Source organism: Oreochromis niloticus, linkage group LG6 (assembly GCF_001858045.2).
Source record: "Oreochromis niloticus isolate F11D_XX linkage group LG6, O_niloticus_UMD_NMBU, whole genome shotgun sequence".
Lineage (NCBI taxonomy): Eukaryota > Metazoa > Chordata > Actinopteri > Cichliformes > Cichlidae > Oreochromis > Oreochromis niloticus.
Genome location: NC_031971.2, coordinates 41,674,396 through 41,695,610, shown reverse-complemented (window position 1 = coordinate 41,695,610; position 21,215 = coordinate 41,674,396). Strand labels below are relative to the sequence as shown.

At 43.1% G+C, this 21,215-nt stretch overlaps 1 protein-coding gene and 2 long non-coding RNA genes across 9 annotated transcripts in view; 1 reads left to right on the top strand and 2 right to left on the bottom strand.

Annotated features, from left to right (window-relative positions):
* Positions 1-283, bottom strand: part of LOC112847224 (uncharacterized) — a 4,928-nt gene extending 4,645 nt beyond the window's left edge. The window contains exon 1 of the long non-coding RNA XR_003220663.1: positions 157-283. This is a non-coding gene — a long non-coding RNA (uncharacterized LOC112847224). The remainder of the gene's footprint in view (positions 1-156) is intronic.
* On the top strand, positions 118-20,247 carry LOC100695783 (NACHT, LRR and PYD domains-containing protein 3). Of its 7 annotated transcripts, none has more exons than XM_025908433.1 (9): positions 118-253; positions 5,898-6,216; positions 8,301-10,155; positions 10,352-10,525; positions 10,722-10,895; positions 11,010-11,183; positions 14,645-14,818; positions 18,941-18,987; positions 19,150-20,247. In XM_025908433.1, exons 2-9 carry the CDS (start codon positions 5,907-5,909, stop codon positions 19,668-19,670), a joined length of 3,429 nt encoding a protein of 1,142 aa, XP_025764218.1. In that variant the 5' UTR covers positions 118-253; positions 5,898-5,906; the 3' UTR covers positions 19,671-20,247. The 7 variants fall into 7 exon arrangements, with proteins under 7 accessions (XP_025764218.1, XP_019216048.1, XP_019216049.1 ...); XM_019360503.2 differs by lacking the exon at positions 118-253 and adding an exon at positions 308-451 and having other exon boundaries at positions 14,645-14,904; positions 19,150-19,292; XM_019360500.2 differs by lacking the exon at positions 118-253 and adding an exon at positions 311-451 and having other exon boundaries at positions 5,898-6,198.
* On the bottom strand, positions 2,670-3,260 carry LOC112847225 (uncharacterized). Its single transcript, XR_003220664.1, has 2 exons — positions 3,119-3,260; positions 2,670-2,766 (listed from the first exon to the last, which is right to left on the bottom strand). It is a non-coding gene; the product is annotated as an uncharacterized LOC112847225 (long non-coding RNA).
* Positions 20,248-21,215: the final 968 nt, after the last annotated feature.

Below are 21,215 nucleotides of genomic sequence, written 5' to 3'. Positions count from 1 at the left end.
TGCTCAGACTGGGTGTGCTACATATTGTGAATCAGCTGTGTTCACACAAGGAAATGATGCACTTCCTGTTTGCTTGTGAAAAAGATGTGATGATCTTTCCTCTTCTTTTTTCAGCTCTTTGTCCTGAAACACTCCTGACTTCATGTCATCACTGACCTGTTGTTACGAGCGTGGTGATTGGTTGGTCCCCTCAGCCTGCTGTTTTCTGTGCATTCAGATTTAATTTGATCTGTACACGCTCGGATGTTTCAGAGTGAGTTTCTCAGCTTTGTGTTAAAGTTACAGTAACAGGATGTGAAGTGAAGCAGAGTCACGAGACATTAGCCAACCCTGTACTTTTGCTACAGTTTGAGGAAAGGGTGTATATATTTCCTGTTTCTCAGTTTTGTACAGCTCTCTACATGACTTTACTGATTACATTGAAGTGAGTGAGACTTGAACTTGTTTTGGGGTGAGTGTTAAACACACTGTTACTTACAGATCACTGTTAACTGTTTGAATCTATCAGACCTGTTGTGGTCGGACCATTAAAAGAATATTTAGTAGTATTTTAGAATCTTTGGTAACATGGTCAGTGTTACTGCTGCTGGTGTGCCGAGGGAAAATCATTCTGTTGCATTTGTCATGATGCTTATTTAAATCTACTAGCATCATACTCTAACATACTTTACTGAAAACTTGTATTTACCTTCATTACCATATGTGTTAATACTTCATAATAATGTCTGTGATTTATGGTGTCATTTTTCTGAATTTGTCATGTAAGTATTTTAGTAAGTATTGGTTGCCTACACAGTAATGTAGAGGAAAAAGACACTAGTAATATTGGAAGTATTTTCATGTAAACAGTATTTTTTGAGTATTTTAGAGAAAGGGGGCAAAACAATTCCCCTTCTTATATGTGCAATTCCACATTACTATCAGTGCAGCTGACTGTATTATAGAGTAGCCCATTGATCAGAGACCACTGATCAATAACCATGAACCCCATTCACAGAGAGTTGGGGAATGGCTGCAATCACAGCATTGTACGATGGTGACAGATGTACCCTTAGGCCCCCTCCTTGATTCAGAGATGGTCTTTCCCTCTTCAGTGCCTGGAACACAAGCAAAGAGAGATGTAACATTGTACGAGACCATTGTTTCATCTGCCTCCCTAATGACATCTCTCACCTTCTCTACAAAATCCAAGGTGTTCTGGATGTGTTGTTCAGAGCTTCCTACCAAGATTCAAGATTTAAGGTCTTTATCGTCAATACAACAATATACTCAGTATACAGCGTACCGAAATCCCATTTCACCCCAAGCCCCCATGGTACATTTATAAGAATATAAAAAATATATCTCCAAGAGATATGAAACTAGAAATTACAAATAAATAATAACTCGCTAAATTTGGGTAAAGTTAAGAGATAAAAAGGTACTATTAGTAACTATATCTATGTACAATAAACCAAGACAAGAATGAGACAATACGAAGTGGATTGTGCCATTACAGTAAAGTGAGATGATTGTGCAGTGGTATTGAATACCAGGTTCAAGTTGTGAGTCAGGATATACTGAGTGTGCAATAAGCGCATTGTTCCCAGGTCCAGTTTGTAGTGGATTTGTGAAAGCTTGTGTTGTTTTTGAGTCTTTTGATGAGTATTGTAAGGCAGTGGTCCCCAACCTTTTTTGCGCTACGGACCGGTTTATGCCCGACAACATTTCCACGGACCGGCCTTTAAGGTGTCGCGGATAAATACAACAAAATAAAACTGGTACCGGTACCGAAAAAAAGAAGATTTATTCATAACACACGTGAAAAGACCCAGGAAAACCGAGTTAACGATAAAAACGATAACAAAATAATGCTGAAAACCGATAAAAACCCTGAAAACCATACATTTCACACCTGAGCCTCAACTCTCGCAGCCCGGTACCAAACGACTCACGGACCGGTACCGGTCCGAGGCCCGGGGGTTGGGGACCGCTGTTGTAAGGTGTTTGTAAAAGTGTTTGTGTTTATCAGTCCTTTGGTGGTAGTGAGTTGAGGGCTCTGACTCCTTGTAGGAAGAAGCTCTTGGAGTGTCTTTTCGTTACGGTTTTGATGCTGTGAAACTGTCTGCCGGATGGAAAGAGGGAGAACAGTGCATGTGAAGAGTGGAAAGTGTCCTTCACTATGCTGTTCGCACGTCGGATGATGTGTTTGTGGTAGAGTTGGGAGATGGATGTGAGAGGGCCTCCAATGATCCTCTCTGCTGTCCTCATTATCTGCTGCAGAGACTTCTTTTCAGCGAGGGTGCAGTTCCCGTACCAGATAGTGATGTAGCAGCAGAGGATGCTCTCAATGGTAAAATGATGTGAGGATGAGGGAGACTGACCTTCTTCAGTTTGCTAAGAAAGTGAAGACGTGATGGTGGTGGTGTTCAGGTTCCAGGAGAGGTCATCTGATATGTGCACACCCAGGAAGTTCACACTGTTGACCATCTCAACAGCAGATCCGTTGATGTGCAGTGAGCTGTGGGTTGTTGAGCTCTTCCTAAAGTTATCAACCATCTCACTTAGAGACAGGTTGTTATTCTGACACCAGTCCACCGGGTGTTGTACCTCCTCTCTGTATTCAGACTCATTGTTGTTGGTGATGAGACCCACCACTGTTGTGTCATCTGCAAACCTGATCAAGTCAAGTCAAGTCAAGTCAAGTCAAGTTGGCTTTATTGTCACTTCAGCCATATACAGTTTGTACACAGTGAGGCGAAACAGCGTTCCTCCAGGGCCAAGGTGCTACATGCAACATAAATTACAACATAAATTAACAAAAACTAACTATCTAACTAAAACTAACTATTCTAACTAGGTAAGTAGTGCAAAGGAAACCGTAAACATACTTGGTATGTAGGTAGTGCAGGAACAGTAAACATAAAAATATTGTGCAAAAAGAGCATTTACAGGTTGATGTGTAAGTCCAGTCTCAGTGCTTTGAGGTAGTTGAGTTGAGCTGAGTGATAGCGTGTGTGTGTGTGTGTGTGTGTGTGTGTGTGTTTATCAGTCCAGTCCCTTTTTGTTGAGGAGATGGATGACTTGTGGAAAGAAGCTGTTGCACAGTCTGGATGTGTGTGCCCGAATGCTTCGGTACCTTTTTCCAGATGGCAGGAGTGTGAAGAGTGTGTAAGAGGGGTGTGTCCGATCAGCCACAATGCTGGTGGCTTTGCGGATGCAGCGTGTGGTGTAGATGTCCTTAATAGAGGGGAGAGAGACTCTGATGATCTTCTCTGCTGTTCCCACTATCCGCTGTAGGGTCTTGCGGTCCGATATGGCACAGTTCCCAAACCAGGCAGTGATACAGCTGCTCAGGATGCTCTCAATAGTTCCTCTATAGAAGGTGGTCAGGATCGGTGGTGGAAGCTGGGCCTTTCTCAGTCTTCTCAGAAAGAAGAGACGCTGTTGGGCTTTCTTGTGCAGGAAGCTGGTGTTGAGGGACCATCCGAGGTCTTTCTCCAGGTGGACGCCCAGGAACTTGGTGCTGTTGACTATCTCCACAGAGGAGCCGTTGATGCTCAGCGGTGAATGGTCGCCTCGTGTCCTCCTAAAGTCAACAACCATCTCTTTTGTCTTGTCAACATTCAGAGACAGGTTGTTGTCTTTACACCAGTCCGATAGCCTCTGCACTTCCTCTCTGTACGCTGACTCGTCGTTCTTGCTAATGAGACCCACCACGGTCGTGTCATCAGCGAACTTAATGATGTGGTTTGAACTGTGTGTTGCCACACAGTCATGAGTCAGCAGTGTGAACAGCAGAGGACTGAGCACACAGCCTTGTGGGGCCCCAGTGCTCAGTGTGGTGGTGCTGGAGGTGCAGTTCCCGATCCGTACTGACTGAGGCCTTCCGGTCAGAAAGTCCAGGATCCAGTTGCAGAGGGAGGTGTTCAGGCCCAACAGGCTCAGCTTTCCGATCAGTTGTTGGGGGATGATCGTGTTAAATGCTGAGCTGAAATCTATGTACAGCATTCGAACGTGTGTGTCCTTCTTGTCCAAGTGTGTGAGGGCAAGATGGAGTGCAGTGGAGATGGCGTCGTCCGTTGAGCGGTTATGGCGGTATGCAAATTGCAGTGGGTCCAGTGAGGGGGGCAGCAGGGTCTTGATGTGTCTCATGACGAGCCGCTCGAAGCACTTCATGATGGTGGGTGTAAGTGCAACAGGACGGTAGTCGTTGAGACAGGACACAGAAGACTTCTTGGGCACGGGGACGATGGTGGTGGCCTTGAAGCACGTGGGAACGACGGCACTGCTCAGAGAGATGTTGAAGATGTCAGTGAGAACATCTGCCAGCTGTTCAGCACATTCTCTGAGCACTCTGCCTGGGATGTTGTCTGGACCAGCAGCTTTACGTGGGTTGAATCTGCGTAGAGTTTTCCTCACCTCAGCTGTAGTGAGACACAGCACCTGGTCGTTCGGAGGAGGGGTGGACTTCCTCGCCGCCACGTCGTTCTGCCTGTCGAACCGAGCGTAGAAGTTGTTCAGCGCATCTGGGAGGGAGCCGTCACCATCACAGGCAGGTGTTGTCGTCCTGTAGTTGGTGATGGCTTGTAAGCCCTGCCACATGCGCCGTGTGTCGCCGCTGTCCTTGAAGTGGTTGTGGATTCTCTGGGCTCTGATGATGTGATTGGAGCTGTATTGTGCAGTACAGTCATGTGTTAGCAGGGTGATCTTAACAGGTTGAGGATCAAAGCCAGAGCTGAGCCAGTACTGTGTCTTGAGCATGCACAAAGACACAGTACTGTGATGTGCAGGCTGTCTTCTGTTACAACCTGTTCTCCCATTATCCGGTCGTAAAGTCTGACGTCACTAGCCGTGTCTGGGCCTAAACTCCGCTGCAGGTCCATATATCAAACGATCACTGTGGCATTACTGAGAGTTGAAAAACTGTCTAAAGTCTTTCATCTTTAATAAAATGATCAGTGTTCTGCTCTACCAGGTGTAACAATTGAGTTTAACATCCAGGCATCCATGAAGACGGAATTTATGACATTTAATGGAGTTAGAAGTTAGCAGGAAGTTAGCTCGCTAGCTTCTATCTAAATACAATATAGCATGTCCTGACTGCGGGGTTTTGGAAACAAATTAAAACGTACGGCTCTGTTATCACTTCCAACATAAATGAAGACAGAAAACTAAACAGCAGTGACGTTTGTAGGGTTACTGAAGTTTGGCTAGCTGGTATATAATGATGTGCTACGTGACCGCTAGTGACACAGCTATGTTAGCATAATATAAACAAGCTAACTTTTTTTCCACTCGATAAAAGTTAACGTGAGTGTTCTCAGTGGTCAGGAACAAATGTAATTGCATGGCAGGATGCTGTAAACGGACTAAACTTCAGTCAGGAGAACAAGTGAGATAATCCATCCACAATACGAGGTTAGTCATTCATATACTGCTGCATGGGCTGTGCTGTAGTTACATCGTAAGGGTTTAAAAACTGAGCTTTAATAAATGATTAGCGGTAATAAAAGCCGAGGGAGGTCAACAGTGATCACTGACTGTCTTAGGAGCTTTTTGAGATTACATAGAAGAAAATACAAAACATTAAACATGTTAACAACACAAAAGCCATATTAAACGCAGACTACTTTAGGCCTGGAAGTAGGATTCGTCACATCATCACTTAACGACCGGATTACTTCATAGGAAGAAAACATGTCAGGACATGGTCCCATGTGATGTAAATAACACAGTTTTAAGTTAGAATTAATGTAATTAAGTTACTATTTATAGTTACTATTTAACATCACTATTTTACCAAACATAAATGTAAAAATAAACATAAAGTAATCATATATATATATATATATATATATGATTACTTTATCACAACAACAGTTGAATTGAATTGACTTTTATTCTCTGACTATCAGGGAGCTCTCATGACGTCAGTCGATCTCTTGGACATTCTGGAAGAGTTGAGAGGAAAGGAGTTTGATGACTTTAAGTGGTTCCTGCAGCAGGACAGCTGCCGGGAAGGCCTCCCATCAATCAAAGCATGTCAGCTGGAAAAAGCAGAAAGGCGGGACACCGTGAGTCTGATGGTACAGATCTACAGACTTCCAGGAGCTGTGGAGGTGACCAGAAAGGTTCTAGAAAGGATCAGCAGGAATGACCTGTTGCAGCGCTTGTCTTCTCTCTCTCACACCCAGGCTCCCCTTCTTCACCCTGAAGGTAAAATTGGAGTTTTGGGTAGGTAAGGAAGTCTTGAACTTACTGGGCCAACTTTATTTATAGAGCACTTTAAAAACAGCAACCACTGGCAAAAGTGCTGGACACAGATGATAAATTTAGACAATAATATTAAGGTTTTTGTTAAAAAGTTTACAAAGAAAATCTTTACTTGTCCTACTGCTATCTCACTTCCACTATAACTGCTAACTGACCAGTTAAAGGGCAGAGGAAGAGAACATGCCCCACTGCTGCTCAGAGAGTAACCTGAAGCTGATCATCCTTAAAACAAAAGAACTCGTAATGGACTTCACGAGGGCCAGACAGGTCCACTCCCCTCTCTTTATAAATGGAGAACGGGTGGAATCTGTCTCCACCTCCAGGTTTCTGGGCACCCACATCTCCACCAACCTCACCTGGACCCACAACACCATTGCCCTGGTAAAGAAGGCCCAGTATTCAATTCAATTCAATTCAATTCAATTCAATTCAATTTTATTTATATAGCGTCAAATCACAACAAAAGTCACCTCAAGGCGCTTCATAGGTACAGAGAAAAACCCAACAATCATATGACCCCTATGAGCAAGCACTTTGGCGACAGTGGGAAGGAAAAACTCCCTTTTAACAGGAAGAAACCTCCAGCAGAACCAGGCTCAGGGAGGGGCGGGGCCATCTGCTGTGATTGGTTGGGGTGAGAGAAGGAAAACAGGATAAAGACATGCTGTGGAAGAGAGACATAGATTAATAACAGTTATGGTTCAATGCAGAGAGGTCTATTAACACATAGTGAGTGAGAAAGGTGACTGGAAAGGAAAAACTCAATGCATCATGGGAATCCCCGGCAGCCTACGTCTATTGCAGCATAACTAAGGGAGGATTCAGGGTCACCTGGTCCAGCCCTAACTATATGCTTTAGCAAAAAGGAAAGTTTGAAGCCTAATCTTGAAAGTAGAGGTAGTGTCTGGCTCCCGACGATTCACTTCCTCCATATCCTGAGGACCAGAAGACCAAGTCTTTTCTTTGCACTACTTCCAAGCATTTATTCTCCAGTGTGTGACTTTCTCTTGTTTGTTATTTATTCCTGCTGTCTACTAGTCATATTTTATTCTGGTGCACTCACTGGGGAGCACCCAACAAAAGTTCAACACCGAAGAGAGGCATGAAAGCTGAAGAGTCCGACTCCCATTTTACTTTTAAATATCCTGTGATGTTAAGCTGTGTGACAGGCAGGATGACGCAGCCCTTAATTTTGGGGACGGATTGGCCTGGGTTCGGTAAACTAATGGGACTGTGTGTCGGTATGCGATCGCGGTCGGTAGGGATGTGCGGTGTCTGCGTGGCGCTCAGCGCAGGGGTTGGTGGGGCCTTCTCGGGAGGCTAGGCCGGATGGCTCCCTGGCATTAGTTGGGCAGTGTGGGAGTGTGTGGTTGGTGGCTCAGCTGCAGGGGAGGAGTGGAGCAGCAGGTTCAGGGTGTGGTGTCAGGGAGGCTGGTTTTGCACAACCAGTGAGCATTTTGCATTCCCTATTTCAGTAGCGGCCAGGCCTGGAGAGAAGGCTGCTGCCGGAGGAGAGCACAGGAGCCAGGGCAGCGTGCATTGGAAGGTGTCCAAAAAGTGACATAAAGCAGATTGTGTGATAACAATAAAAAAATACAAACCACAGTTACGGAGTTGTGTCGGGTACTTTTGAGATCACAGAAGTATTTTATGAGGATGGTCAGCCTGGCAGAGGGGAGAATTCATAAGTAAACTGCTGTTGCAATGCAGCAACATCTGCTGCTTGGGCTTTAATTGTCACAAAGAAGTGAGGCCACCTCATAATGAGCATTACCTACTTGCTGTGTGACAACATAGCTTCCTTATACCTAGCAAGTAGTTTCGTCCAGAGGGCTAGATCCAAGGGCCAGGGATTCACTAAATTCAGTGGACTGATGACATTTTAACTCTGGCTTAACATGTTTTTACCAGTGGTGTTGTATTATTGATCTTCCTCTGAACAATGAAAGCTTAACTTTATGGAACTTTGTGTTTACTGCTTCCGACAGCAACATGGGTATTTGTGAAATATGCACTTTGTATTTTTCCCCTCATGTTTGATACAGATGTGATGGTTCCAGTACCAGAGCCTCGCCTCATCAAGTCTTTCCAGCAGATGCTTCAATCAAACTTTCAGGACAAGTTTATGTGTGCACAAGAAGGTTGGGCAGAAGATAAACAGCGTCTGGTTGATATCTACACAGAGCTGTACATCACAGCTGGGTATGATGTACATATCAACACACAGCATGAGGTCCGGCAGATTGAGAAAGTATGGAAGCCAGCAGAACCAGAGAAACCTATTAGACCCACAGACATGTTCAAACATCCTTCAGGAGACTACAGACCCATCAAAACAGTGATGACCAATGGAATCGCAGGAATTGGAAAAACTTTCCTTGTTCACAAGTTTGTTTTGGACTGGGCTGAACAAAGATCCAATCAAGATGTGCATCTGATTTTCCCCTTCACCTTCCGTCAGCTGAATCCACTGAAGGGAGAAAAGTTCAGTTTGGCAGAGCTCATTCATGAATGCATCCCAGAAACTGTAGGCATCCCACAGGACGCTCTGAATTACATCTTTACAGATGTTCAGTCATCAGGAATCACCAACTATGACAAGAGTAAATTCAAACTTCTGTTTGTGTTTGATGGGCTGGATGAGAGCCGCCTTCATCTCGACCTTCATTCTGAAGACATTCGCTCTGTCGATGTAACAAAGGCAACTAAAACAGATGTCTTGCTGAGGAAACTCATCAATGGGAAACTGCTACGCTCTGCTCGCATTTGGATAACCACACGACCCGCAGCAGCCAATCAGATCCCTCGAGAGTTTATCAGCAGTACAACTGAGGTCAGAGGGTTCACTGACCCACAGAAAGAGGAGTACTTCAGGAAGAGATTCAAAGGTAAGGAGCAAGCTGACAAACTCATCTCCCATATCTTGACATCACGAAGCCTCCACATCATGTGCCACATCCCAGTCTTCTGCTGGATCACTGCAACAGTTCTGGAAGATGTGTTGAAAACCAGAGAGGGAGGAGAGCTGCCCAAGACTCTGACTGAGATGTATGCAGAATTCCTGGTGTTTCAGATTGATCGGACAAAGGAAAAGTATGGCCCAGAGAAGAGCATTCAATACATTAAGTCATTAGCAAAACTGGCCTTTGAGCAACTGGAAAAGGGCAACCTGATCTTCTATGAGAAGGATCTGAGAGAGAGCGGCATTGATTTCAGTGAAGCCTCGGTGTGCTCAGGAGTGTTCACAGAGATCTTCAAAGAAGATCGAGGAAGGAAAGGGAAAGACAAGATGTTTAGCTTCGTCCATCTGAGTGTTCAGGAGTTTCTGGCTGCTCTTTATGTGAGGATGTCGCTTATAAATAGCAACAAAAATGTGATGCTTTCACCACCACTGTCTCTGAAAAACCTTCGACTGCTTTTCAGTAAAATATCTTCAAAGAAGATCAACAAAATTTCCATTGACAGGGCCTTACAGAGTTCAAATGGACACCTGGACTTGTTTCTTCGCTTCCTTCTGGGTCTTTCTCTGCAGACCAATCAGGATAAACTACAGAGCCTACTGAAAAAAACAGACTGTCGGTCGAAAACCAACCAGAAAACAATCCAGTATATCAAGGAGAAGCTCGGTGAGAATCTGTCTCCAGAGAGAAGCATCAATCTTCTCCACTGTCTGAATGAACTAAATGATCGTTCTCTAATAGAGGAGACCCAACAGTATCTAAGTTCAGGAAGCCTTTCCACATATGAACTTTCCCCAGCTCAGTGGTCAGCTTTGGTCTTCATTTTACTGTCATCAGAAGAACATCTGCATGTTTTTGACCTGAAGAAGTACTCTGCTTCAGCTTCAGAGGAAGCTTTTTTGAGGCTTTTGCCAGTGGTCAAAGCCTCCACCAAAACTCTGTAGGTGCACAGATAACTAGATATTGCAGTGGTATCACAGGTGCTAGTATTTGTTAAATTATTTAAATTATGTTAACTAGTAGTCATGATATCTCATAAGGAAATTTTTTCAAATAATAATATTATAATTATTCATTTTATTATTATAACAGTAGTTTTTTATAGCATATAAACAGCATCACTGTTTCCTCTACAGATTGAGTGGCTGTAATCTGTCAGAGAGAAGCTGTGAAGCTTTGTCTTCAGTTCTCGGTTCCCAGTCCTCCAATCTGAGAGAACTGGACTTGAGTAACAACAACTTGCAGGGATTGGGTCTGAAGTTGCTCTCTGCAATACTGGAGACTCCTCACTGTACACTACAGAGCCTCAGGTAAGCTGAAATGTTGTTCTATAATACTGCAGTGGATTGTGTTCCATGTTCATCATTTATCACCGTTTATCATCATTGTTTGTTTATACTTTAACTCATAACAACAACTGTATAGGAATTCATGCTGTCTAACTGCAAACAGGTGGATAGTATATAAATTCAAGCATGTTTATTGCTGTCCATTGCTTTCTGTCAGGTTGAATCAAACCAACCTCACAGCAAAATGCTGCCAGGATTTCTCACTACTTCTCAACTCCCAGTTCTCCAGTCTGAGAGACCTGGACCTGAGTAACAATGACCTGCAGGATTCAGGAGTGAAGCTACTCTCTGCTGGAATGGAGCATCATCGCTGTACCCTACAGACGCTCAGGTCAGATCACATTGTGACATGTGTATGTAGTGCTCAGTTGCACTATTTATACTTACCTTGATTATAAATAGATAAACTAAGGCTTCAAGAAAAATCTTTCTTTTCTTTCATCAGGTTGAATCAAACTGGCCTTACAGAGAAATGCTGCTACCAATTGTCATTAGTACTCAGCTCCCAGGTGTTAAGTCTGAGAAAGCTGGACCTGAGTAACAACGATCTGCATGATTTAGGCACGAGGCTACTCTCTGGTGGACTGAAGGATTCTGACTGTGCACTAGAGACTCTCAAGTAAGAAGATTACCCCTCACAAACAGGAGGAAACTGTCATTATTTATATATATTGCTCCAGAATTATGTTTGGCAAATTTTGTTCATTTTGTTAGCCTAAAACAGTACAAGAGTAATCTTCAGCCTTCACAATAAGTTCTAAGATTATTTGAGTAGATCGTTTTAATATATAGTTCTAATCCATTCACTAATAACTGTGGCAGAGTACAGCTAACCCCTAACTGCTAATTATTTTCTTTATAAGTTTGCATCTTGGCAAATTTTCAATAGCTATGAGAGTGCTTTGGTTAATCACTAAATAGGGGTGCCTTGCTGAGTCACAGCAGTTACAGTAGCTCTTGCATGCTTTGTTGTTTTGTTATTTTTAACTACTTTTTTACTGCTGGGATTTTTATTTTTTCATTATTTTAGAGACCAGTGTTTACACACAAGACTAAATTATGGTACTGAGCATATCAGTGATACTACATGGAACAGCACTTGTTATCCTTGATGAGCTACAGAGGAGACAACTGGGCTGAGAGATGAATTCTCTCCAGAGCTGGTGATGAGAGAGATGAGGAAATATAAGCTGACCATTCCACTGTCATCATGTGATGTCCTTGGACAATATGAAGGATGAGCTCAGAGCACTTATTAAGACCCAGAAAATACTGAATGTTAAGTATGATGGGTTTCACCGAACAGACATTTGAAGAGGTATATAAGAAGGATGGAAGCCAGGAGAATAAACCAACTGTTCTCCACTGAGGTGTAGTGTCAATGGCAGGAAAAAAATTTGAGAGGAGCCCCACCAAAGTTGTAGACTGAGCAATACTAGAAGACCATATGGGAGAAGACTCAACTTATAACAACAATGTTCAATGGCTAGTGGATCTAAGAGCAGACCATATCAATCTCCCTGAACAGGATCCAGTAACCATCACAGTGGGAGACATCCAAGAAAGAGTCTCAAGTATGAAGAGATGGACAGTACCAGCTCTTGACATGATTCACACCTACTGGCTAAAGACGCTAACTGCATTCCACATGTGTCTAGCAGCACAAATATACCTGCTGCTAATGGATGAGACACACCCAGAATGGCTAACTGATAGCCCCAATCCCCAAGGATTCTCAGAATGGAAAAGTCCCATCCTGCCTCAGTTCCTGTACTGGAATTATACAAGATCAACAGGAACCTTAGGGCACCTTCAAGCCAATTACACAAGTCACCATAAAGTGAGAGATTTACCAAAGAGATGCTTTGTCCTTACTGCTGTTATGCATAGGCCTGAACCCTGTCAGCCAGATCATTGACAAGAGAGGCTACGGATACCGACTACAGAATGGAGCAATTGTTAGCCACCTCCTCTTTTTGGATGACATCAAGCTGAATGCCAGGAGTGGAGAAGACATGGACTGATTCATACCACTAGGATGTAGAGCAGCGACATCAGAATGTCATTCAGATTAGAGAAGTGTCGTCGGATAGTAACAAAGAGAGGGAAGGTAGTCAGAAGTGAAGAGATTACATTACCAGAAGGTGGCATTGCAGATATCAAGGACAGCTACAAGTACCTGGGGATCCCACAGGCAAATTGGAACCATGAAGAGGCTGCTAGGAAAGCTGCAACCACCAAGTACCTGCAGAGGGTCAGGCAGGTCCTGAGGAGTCAGGTGAACGGTAAGAACAAGATCCGGGCTATCAATACCCACACCCTGCCTGTGATCAGGTACCTTTCTGGGATAATAAGCAAGCCAGAGGAGGAGATAGAAGCCACTGCCATCAAGACATGAAAGCTCTTTACCATGCATGGAGGGTTTTACTCCAAATCCAGCACCCAGAGGCTGTATGCCGAAGGGAGGAAAGGAGGCCAGGGACAGGTGAGTGTCAGTACCACAGTCCTGTTAGTCCTGTTTTCACATGAGCCAATATGTGAAAACAGGTGTTGGTCACAATCAGCCAAGGTTTCAGATGTGCTTATTGTGAGACCTAGCCCCCCCTATCATGTGACTTACTGAGGGCAGAATGCCCAGGATGTGAGTGGACGTTAAGGCGTCTGGGAAGGATCTCAAACTGGATTATAGATGGCAGACAGTTGGTGTCATAAGCCCTGATTGTGACCCACACCTGTTGTCACACCTGGGCTCGTGTGATTAGGTAGAGGATCAATAGGGGTCCATGACCCTCTTGGGGGGACACTCCCATAGTGCTTAAAATCTGGGACTCTCCACCTGTTGCTCTTAGAACTGAAGAAGCTTCTGGGATGAAACGTCTTCAAGAAACTTAAAGAAGTCCAGACACTTTTCTTTCCAAGCTCCTTAGACTACGATGACCTGGAGGACTGGGGACCTTTACAGACAAAAGAGGAAAAAGAACAGTAACCATCATGGAAAAACAGCACAGAAGCACTAATCATGGCAGCACAGGAAGAAGCTCTGAGCACACTGACCACACCAGGCATGACCCCAGGTGCAGGCTGTGTAAAGACAATCTGGCACATAACAGCAGGGTGTGAGATGCCAGCAGGCAGTGCATACATGGAACGCCATAACCAAGTTGCTGGTATAGCATATAGGAACATCTGTGTCGAGTATGGCCTGGACGTCCTGAGATTGAATCAGGATATGCCCCCTAGAGTGGTTGAGAATGACGGAGTTGAGATCCTGTGGGACGTCCAGAAACAGACAAAAGGGTGACAGCTATCCAACGAGACATAGTAGTTATTAATACATTTAGCTATACTGAGACATAGCAACATTAGAAAGGAACATGAGAAGCTGAGAGATGAGCTGGAGTGCAGTCCTAGGAACAGCAAAATAAAGCAAAACAATGCCCCCTCACCCTGCTCACTGCTCAGTTAACACACTGTAGCACACCTGAGTATTTACTCAGGCTACAATAACTTTGGACACTTGATTCAGTACAAGCACTGTGCACATCATGTTCTTTCCTCCCCACACTCTCATAACCTGTACATATTTCTTAATTTCAAATGTGTATTCTATATCTGCAGTTATTTATTGTATATCCATGTTGTGTGTATTTATTTTGATATACAATGCACTTATTATATATACTGTAAATATATATAGAAAATATCCTATCCTTTAGTTAAGTATTAGAGTTTTTTCACCATGACACTAAGACAAAATCTGCCTTTGTGTGCATACACAGATACTCTTTTCATTTATTTTTTTTTAAGTTGCAACAAAATAACGATGGAAAAATAAAAGCTAAGCTAGAACACACACACACACACACACACACACAATGTCCCACCTAAACCCATCCGGGTTGATTTGAAACTCAGGATGAAGGAAAAGCAAAGAGTGCTCAGCATATGGAAATGGAATGTTTTTCAAGATTTTGGAAAAGTTGCCAGTGGCAATGCTGAAACCATGGCTTAAGTGTGTGTGTGTGTGTGTGTGTGTGTGTGTGTGTGTGTGTGTGTGTGTGTGTGTGTGTGTATCTCCAGGCTGTCAGGCTGCCAGATCACAGAGGAAGGCTGTACTTCTCTGGCCTCATCTCTGAATTCCAACCCTTCCCATCTCAGAGAGCTGGATCTGAGCTACAATCACCCAGGAGACTCAGGAGTGAAGCTTCTTTCTGCTGGGTTGAAGGATCCTCAGTGGAGACTTGAAACTCTCTGGTATGAACAGCACACTGGCAGGCTGACGCCTTTCAGCTCACCGTCTGCTCCAACAGTGCAGACTGACAGTAAACATCAGCTGATGAGCTGAGTACCTTTCCTCACTCATTACATTCATTTCAGTCATGTTTTCAACACTGCTGCAAAATGACTGAGAGGGTTAGTTATCAGCTTACACAGTTACTCACTACCTAGGTACTTATTATTATTACCTAGTACCTTTTATGACCCTATTACTGTGTTCATATATATGTGAAATACAGTTTGTCTTAATTTTGGTTCTGAATTAAGATTTATGAAAATCATTGATTATATTACTTAGTGCTGTCAAACGATTAAAATTTGAATCAGATCAATCACAGGGTTGCTGTAGCTTAATTTCGATTAAATATCTTTCAATTCAATTCAATTCAATTTTATTTATAAAGTGCCAAATCACAACACCAGTTGCCTAAAGGCGCTTTATATTGTACAGCAGATACAGAGAAAAACCCAACAATTATATGACCCCCTATGAGCAAGCACTTTGGTGACAGTGGGAAGGAAAAACTCCCTTTTAACAGGAAGAAACCTCCGACAGAACCAGGCTCAGGGAGGGGCGGGGCCATCTGCTGCGACCGGTTGGGGTGAGAGAAGGAAGACAGGATAAAGACAATCCTGACAAGCCAAAACAGGAGAAATCTGCTCTCTCTTTCTAGTCCCTGTCAGGACTCTTGCTGCAGCATTTTGGATTAGCTGAAGACTTTTCAGGGAGTTTTTAGGACATCCTGATAATAAAGAATTACAGTAGTCCAGCCTGGAAGTAATAAATGCATGAACTAGTTTTTCAGCGTCACTCTGAGACAGGATATTTCTAACTTTAGAGATGTTGCACAAATGGAAGAAAGCAGTCTTACATATTTGTTTAATATGTGCGTTGAAGGACATGTCCTGGTCAAAAATGACTCCAAGGTTCCTCACAGCATTACTGGAGGCCAAGGTAATGCCATCCAGAGTAAGAATCTGCTTAGATACCATATTTCTAAGATTTTCAGGGCCGAGTACAATAACCTCAGTTTGATCTGAATTAAGAAGCAGAAAGTTAGCGGCCATCCAGGTCTTTATGTCTTTAAGACATTCCTGCAGTTTAACTAATTGGTGTGTGTTACCTGGCTTCATGGATAGATAGAGCTGCGTGTCATCTGCATAGCAGTGAAAATGTATGCTATGTCTTCTAATGATGCTGCCTAAGGGAAGCATGTATAATGTAAATAGAATTGGTCCTAGCACTGAACCCTGTGGAACACCATAATTGACCTTAGTGGGTGAAGAGGACTCTCCATTTACATGTACAAATTGGAGTCTATTAGATAGATATGATACAAACCACTGCAGTGCAGTACCTGTAATACCTACAGCATGTTCTAATCGCTCTAATAGGATATTATGATCAACAGTATCGAACGCAGCACTGAGGTCTAGCAGGACAAGCACAGAGATGAGTCCACTGTCAGAGGCCATAAGAAGATCATTTGTAACCTTCACTAAAGCTGTTTCTGTGCTGTGATGAGCTCTGAAACCTGACTGAAACTCTTCAAATAAGCCATTCCTCTGCAGGTGATCTGTTAGCTGTTTGACAACTACTCTTTCAAGGATGTTTGATATGAAAGGAAGGTTGGAGATTGGCCTATAATTAGCTAAGACAGCTGGGTCTAGAGATGGCTTTTTAAGTAATATTAAGCCATCGATTAATAATCTATATTAATCGATAGCTCCTTCTGCTCCTCCGGGGTTGTCTGCTGTGTTTCCAGCTCTGAGGCGTTGGCTGGACTATGTTTGAAGTGGCCAACAATTTTGCGACACTTGGACAATGCGCTCACAAATCCATTGTCACCAAGACTCACAGTGATGCATCTCTGTAAGATGTGAGCCACACAAGGCATACGCTCAAATGACAAAGGTTTAGCTGCACAACCACTCATTAAAAGACATATAGATGCAGACCTGCTCCCGGCACTAATGAAAGGGCCCATAGAGATATGGCATAGGATACTCAAATATGAGAAAACTGAAAAAAGTGCCCGGACTTTACGATGGCCTGCTTACGATTCGGATTTTGCACCTGCAAACATGGATAAGAGATTTATACAGTGGTCACTGATCATAAGGGTATAACAGGCTACTGGAAGATCACAGATAAAAATGTACTAAAAGACTACCAGCAACTCCAGAGAAGTTTTTACTTGGAAAGACAGGATTTCTTTAGATACCTGCAGCTGAGGCACCATTACGACAGAAACATAAAATTCCTAGAAGAGGAGGACACGGGCTTGGTTAAAATCTTCCTTGACTCATGTAAGGGGAATGCACCAAAGAAACAGATATCCAGATTATACAAATGTTTACAAACATGTAGGAATAATGACACAACGTACATCAAAGCTAGATGGGAAAAGAGGCTGAAATAATAATACATGACGACAACTGGTTCAATATATGTAAGGCTGTGGTAATGACCTCGAGCTCAGGTCTATGGAGGGAATTTGCATGGAAAAACACGGTGCGTTTTTTTTTGTCACACCTAAAGCTAAGAGTAAACAAAGTAAAGACCCCGACAAGGCTCAGTGTTGGAGGAACTGTGGATGTGGATCTGCAGGTCATTTTCATATTTTTTGGGAATGTGCTAAGATTGTCCCCTACTGGCTAGTAGTGATCAAAGAAATCACTACCATGATGGGCTTGAACTTGGCCCCTGATTTCACTGTGTTTTATCTATGTGATTTGTCCCAAGGACTGAGGATTTCAGACAAATATCTTTTATTGATATTATTGGCTGGTACAAAGAAAGCCATAACTCGCAAATGGCTAAATGTGGATCCACCATCATTCTTGGACTGGATAGGTATTATCAAGGAAATTTACACAATGGAGAGACTGACTTTTCCACTAAGACTGGCTGCCGATAAATTTGAGAAATACTGGAAAAAATGGGACCTTTATTTAAATGGAAAAATATTATAATTTCTGATACCATGTTTCATTGCTGTTGTTCACCTATTTGATCTGATTGTACCATAAAGGGATATGTCTTTTTTGTTTGTTTGTTAGCCTAGATGCTCTGTGCGTGTTGGGGATCTGAATGTTTTGTAAAAAATATACAGGACTGTCAATAAAAATAAAGTGTAAAAAAAAAAAAGAAGTTTAGCTGCAGCTGTCATGCTTCATGCACAGTCACTCCCTACAGCTGTGACTTTCCCTTCAGTTTCCCACTCATGTGCCACTGTTATGAAATGTCCAGCACATGCCTCTGCCAAGTGACTCTCCTCTGTCTTCATATTCTCAATGCAAACGGCTTTACTTCCCAGCAGCAGTAACACCAAGATACTTACTGTTATTGACAGAAGTCCAGCAGTCCCCTGTCAGGGCGATGTGTTTGGCTACAGCTAAAGCTAAAGCCTCGTGCTTTTTTTCCTTTTCAGTTTGATCCATTGATGAATTTTTGACATTATTGTGCTTCTTGTTGGAGCCTTGTACAATGCATCTCGAGAGGCAACTTGCAACACCTTTGTAAAGCCCGAGTCCTCAACGATATTAAGAGGTCTGCAATTTTTTGCAATTGACTTGGTAATTGTGTCATTCAGTTTGTCCGAGGTAGACTTACTGAGTCCCCAACGCTCTGTGAGATTGGTTTGTCGCAGGCTAGGCGACGCGTTAGCCAAAGTGCTAGCAGTATCTCTGACTAACGTAACCACCGCATTAATGTTTTAAGCTGAGATTGAAAAGAAAATTCCTTCCTGCACAATGTGCACAATACTTTATGTCGGTCGACTGCTCCGTCTTGTTGCTTTTTATACTCAAATTTCCCATCGAGAGGGCCAGTGTGCTGTTTGTCATCTTCCATATTGATTTGGTTGGTTCTGCTGCCCGTCACTACCAGATCTACTGCACACGTGCAAAGGTAACTCTACTTGGACAAACTGCCCAAAATGCGTTGATAGAGACATTTCAGGGATTTTGAGTGATTCAGCGCTGCAGATGTGTTAATTGCGTTAAAATTTTTAATCAGATTAATCGTAATGATGGATTAATCCACGTTGATTTTGACAGCCCTAATATTAATTCAGACTTTGTTTCTTCCTCCAGGCTGGAACATTGTGGAGAGCAGAGGCTGAGACCTGGTCTGAAGAAGTGTGAGTGTGTGTTCACTTATTTAAATCAGAAATGTGTGTCTCAGTCTGACTGGAGATCCAAACGATAAACCCCTTAACTTTTCCTCTTATTAACAGTCAGTGTGTGAATAAAGCAGCACATAAAAGCTCGATAAAGCGTTTGCTGTTTCCTCTCTCCATCAGATTTCTGTGCACTCGTACCGGACACAGATACATTACACAGAAATCTCAAACTATCTGGCAACAACAGGAAGCTGACACGTGTGATGGAAGAGCAGCCATATCCTTTTCACTCAGAGAGGTTTCACTCCATTGTGCAAATGCTGTGTACCAGTGGACTGACTGGTCGCTGTTACTGGGAGGTGGAGTGGGAAGGAGTGATTGACATAGCAGTGAGTTACAGAGAAAACAGAAACACTTTCCAAAGGGTTCGTTTTGGAGACAATAACTACTCGTGGAGTCTAAGGTGCTCTCAAGTTGGGTGCTATGCAATGCACAATAACAGAGGAACACGGGTCTCCTCCTCCTCTGTCCTAGACAGAATAGCAGTGTACGTGGACTGGCCTGCTGGCATGCTGTCCTTCTACAGAATCTCCTCTGACTCACTGATCCACCTCCACACCTTCAACACCACCTTCATTGAACCTGTGTATCCTGGGTTCTGGTTGTCCAATCACTCCTCTGTGTCTCTGTGTTCTCTGTAGCATCGAGAGCCTCCAGTGAGGACACGCACTGACACACATGAACAGATGTTTATTATTCTTTTCTCTGGTAGTTTAGACTGATCCGAGTCACTGGTTAAGTCCTCAGACCTTGGAGAAAGCCCTGGCTTGCACTGAACACTTGTCGACACTTGGTGGCACCAGAGCGAATGTAATCGCTAGAATGGACCAGACGGACGGACTGATGGTAAATAATACAGACAACCTGTGACATTTTCACATTCTGCACCATAAACATGTTCATTTCATCAGATTACTGGACTGTTTCTGTGGTTCTGAGTTTAGATGTAAATGTACAGCATTAAACTACAGATCACACATAACGTCTGACACAGTGTTTGAATGTATGGATGTTTCTTTTCTTTCAATCTGATCTTCAGAATCAGAATCAATAATCAAACTGAAACTGAAATTCATTTTTCTGCATTAAGCTGCATCTTTTAAGTTTTCTCCTTCTTAAGTGCTTTTCTTTTGACTGTGCATTTTGTGCATCTCTAAATCTTATAAATAGAGAATAAAGCAGACACAAACTTCAGAGACAGTTAATAGTTGAAAGGAAGCGAGTCGTGTCTGATGTGTGATTTCTGTCTAGTTCAAATTGAGAGTTCACGCTGGACCATAACTTATCTCTGATGACCTGAAACTGTCCTGCTGCTGACCCCATGTGGCGACACAGTTTTGTGTTATACACATGAGGACAATCCAGAGAAAAACAGCTCTTTATTATAGAGGCTCAAAAACAAATAAGACTCATTTCCAGTGACGGTGAAATGAAATTTGGCTCAGCTGTCGGTTCCTGTTCCTCTTACTGCTGAGAAGATGATCCAGTTTCACTCTGCCTTTTGTCCATGGTGATGATCCTACACCTGAGGACATAACCAACGAGTTACACCTGCATTATAATACAATACAATACAGTTTTATTTATTTAGCACATTTAAAAACCCAAAGGCACACCAAAGTGCTTCACAGTAATACAGAGAAACAACATAAGTCAATAACAGAGTACAGACAGAATGGAGGCACTAATAGACCAGAAGAGTTAAATAAAATAGGCATCAAACCTTTTAAAAGTTTTAAAACACAGGCGTGCGGGGCACGAGAGGCGAGCAGCAAGTTACAGCATCATCGAGGCGATGAGAGTATTATTGCAGCAGCTTTGCTGTACAGTGTAAAGCACCTTCAGGCAACGGACTGAAAGGGATGGTCTGTCTGTCACCATGAAATCTGGATGGTGTTATCACCTTCGCTTTCATAAAGGATGCTACAATGTCTCCTCTGCTAAAGGAGGTAGTAAAGGAAGCATTGACGTGTCCTTTCCTTCTTATGTAGACAATCGCACCAGCTCTGCATTATGGCTGCAGCGTGAAGAATAATGCATCATTCAGCTACATGTGCTGTTTTCAGTCAAGCAGAGTGGATCAGTGTTTCCCAAATGCTGTGCCTCAAGGTTTTGGGTCAACCAACCTGTAGCTGCATGAGTGTAGACTGTGTTCACACCAGGTGGTAGTGCTAGAAACCGTGCCT

Coding starts and splice junctions, on each gene's coding strand:
- LOC100695783 (XM_025908433.1), top strand. CDS start 5,907: ATGACGTCAGTCGATCTCTTGGACATTCTGGAAGAGTTGAGAGGAAAG. Junction 10,896..11,009: donor TGTACCCTACAGACGCTCAG/GTCAGATCACAT, acceptor TTCTTTCATCAG/GTTGAATCAAACTGGCCTTA. Junction 18,988..19,149: donor GAGACCTGGTCTGAAGAAGT/GTGAGTGTGTGT, acceptor TCTCTCCATCAG/ATTTCTGTGCACTCGTACCG.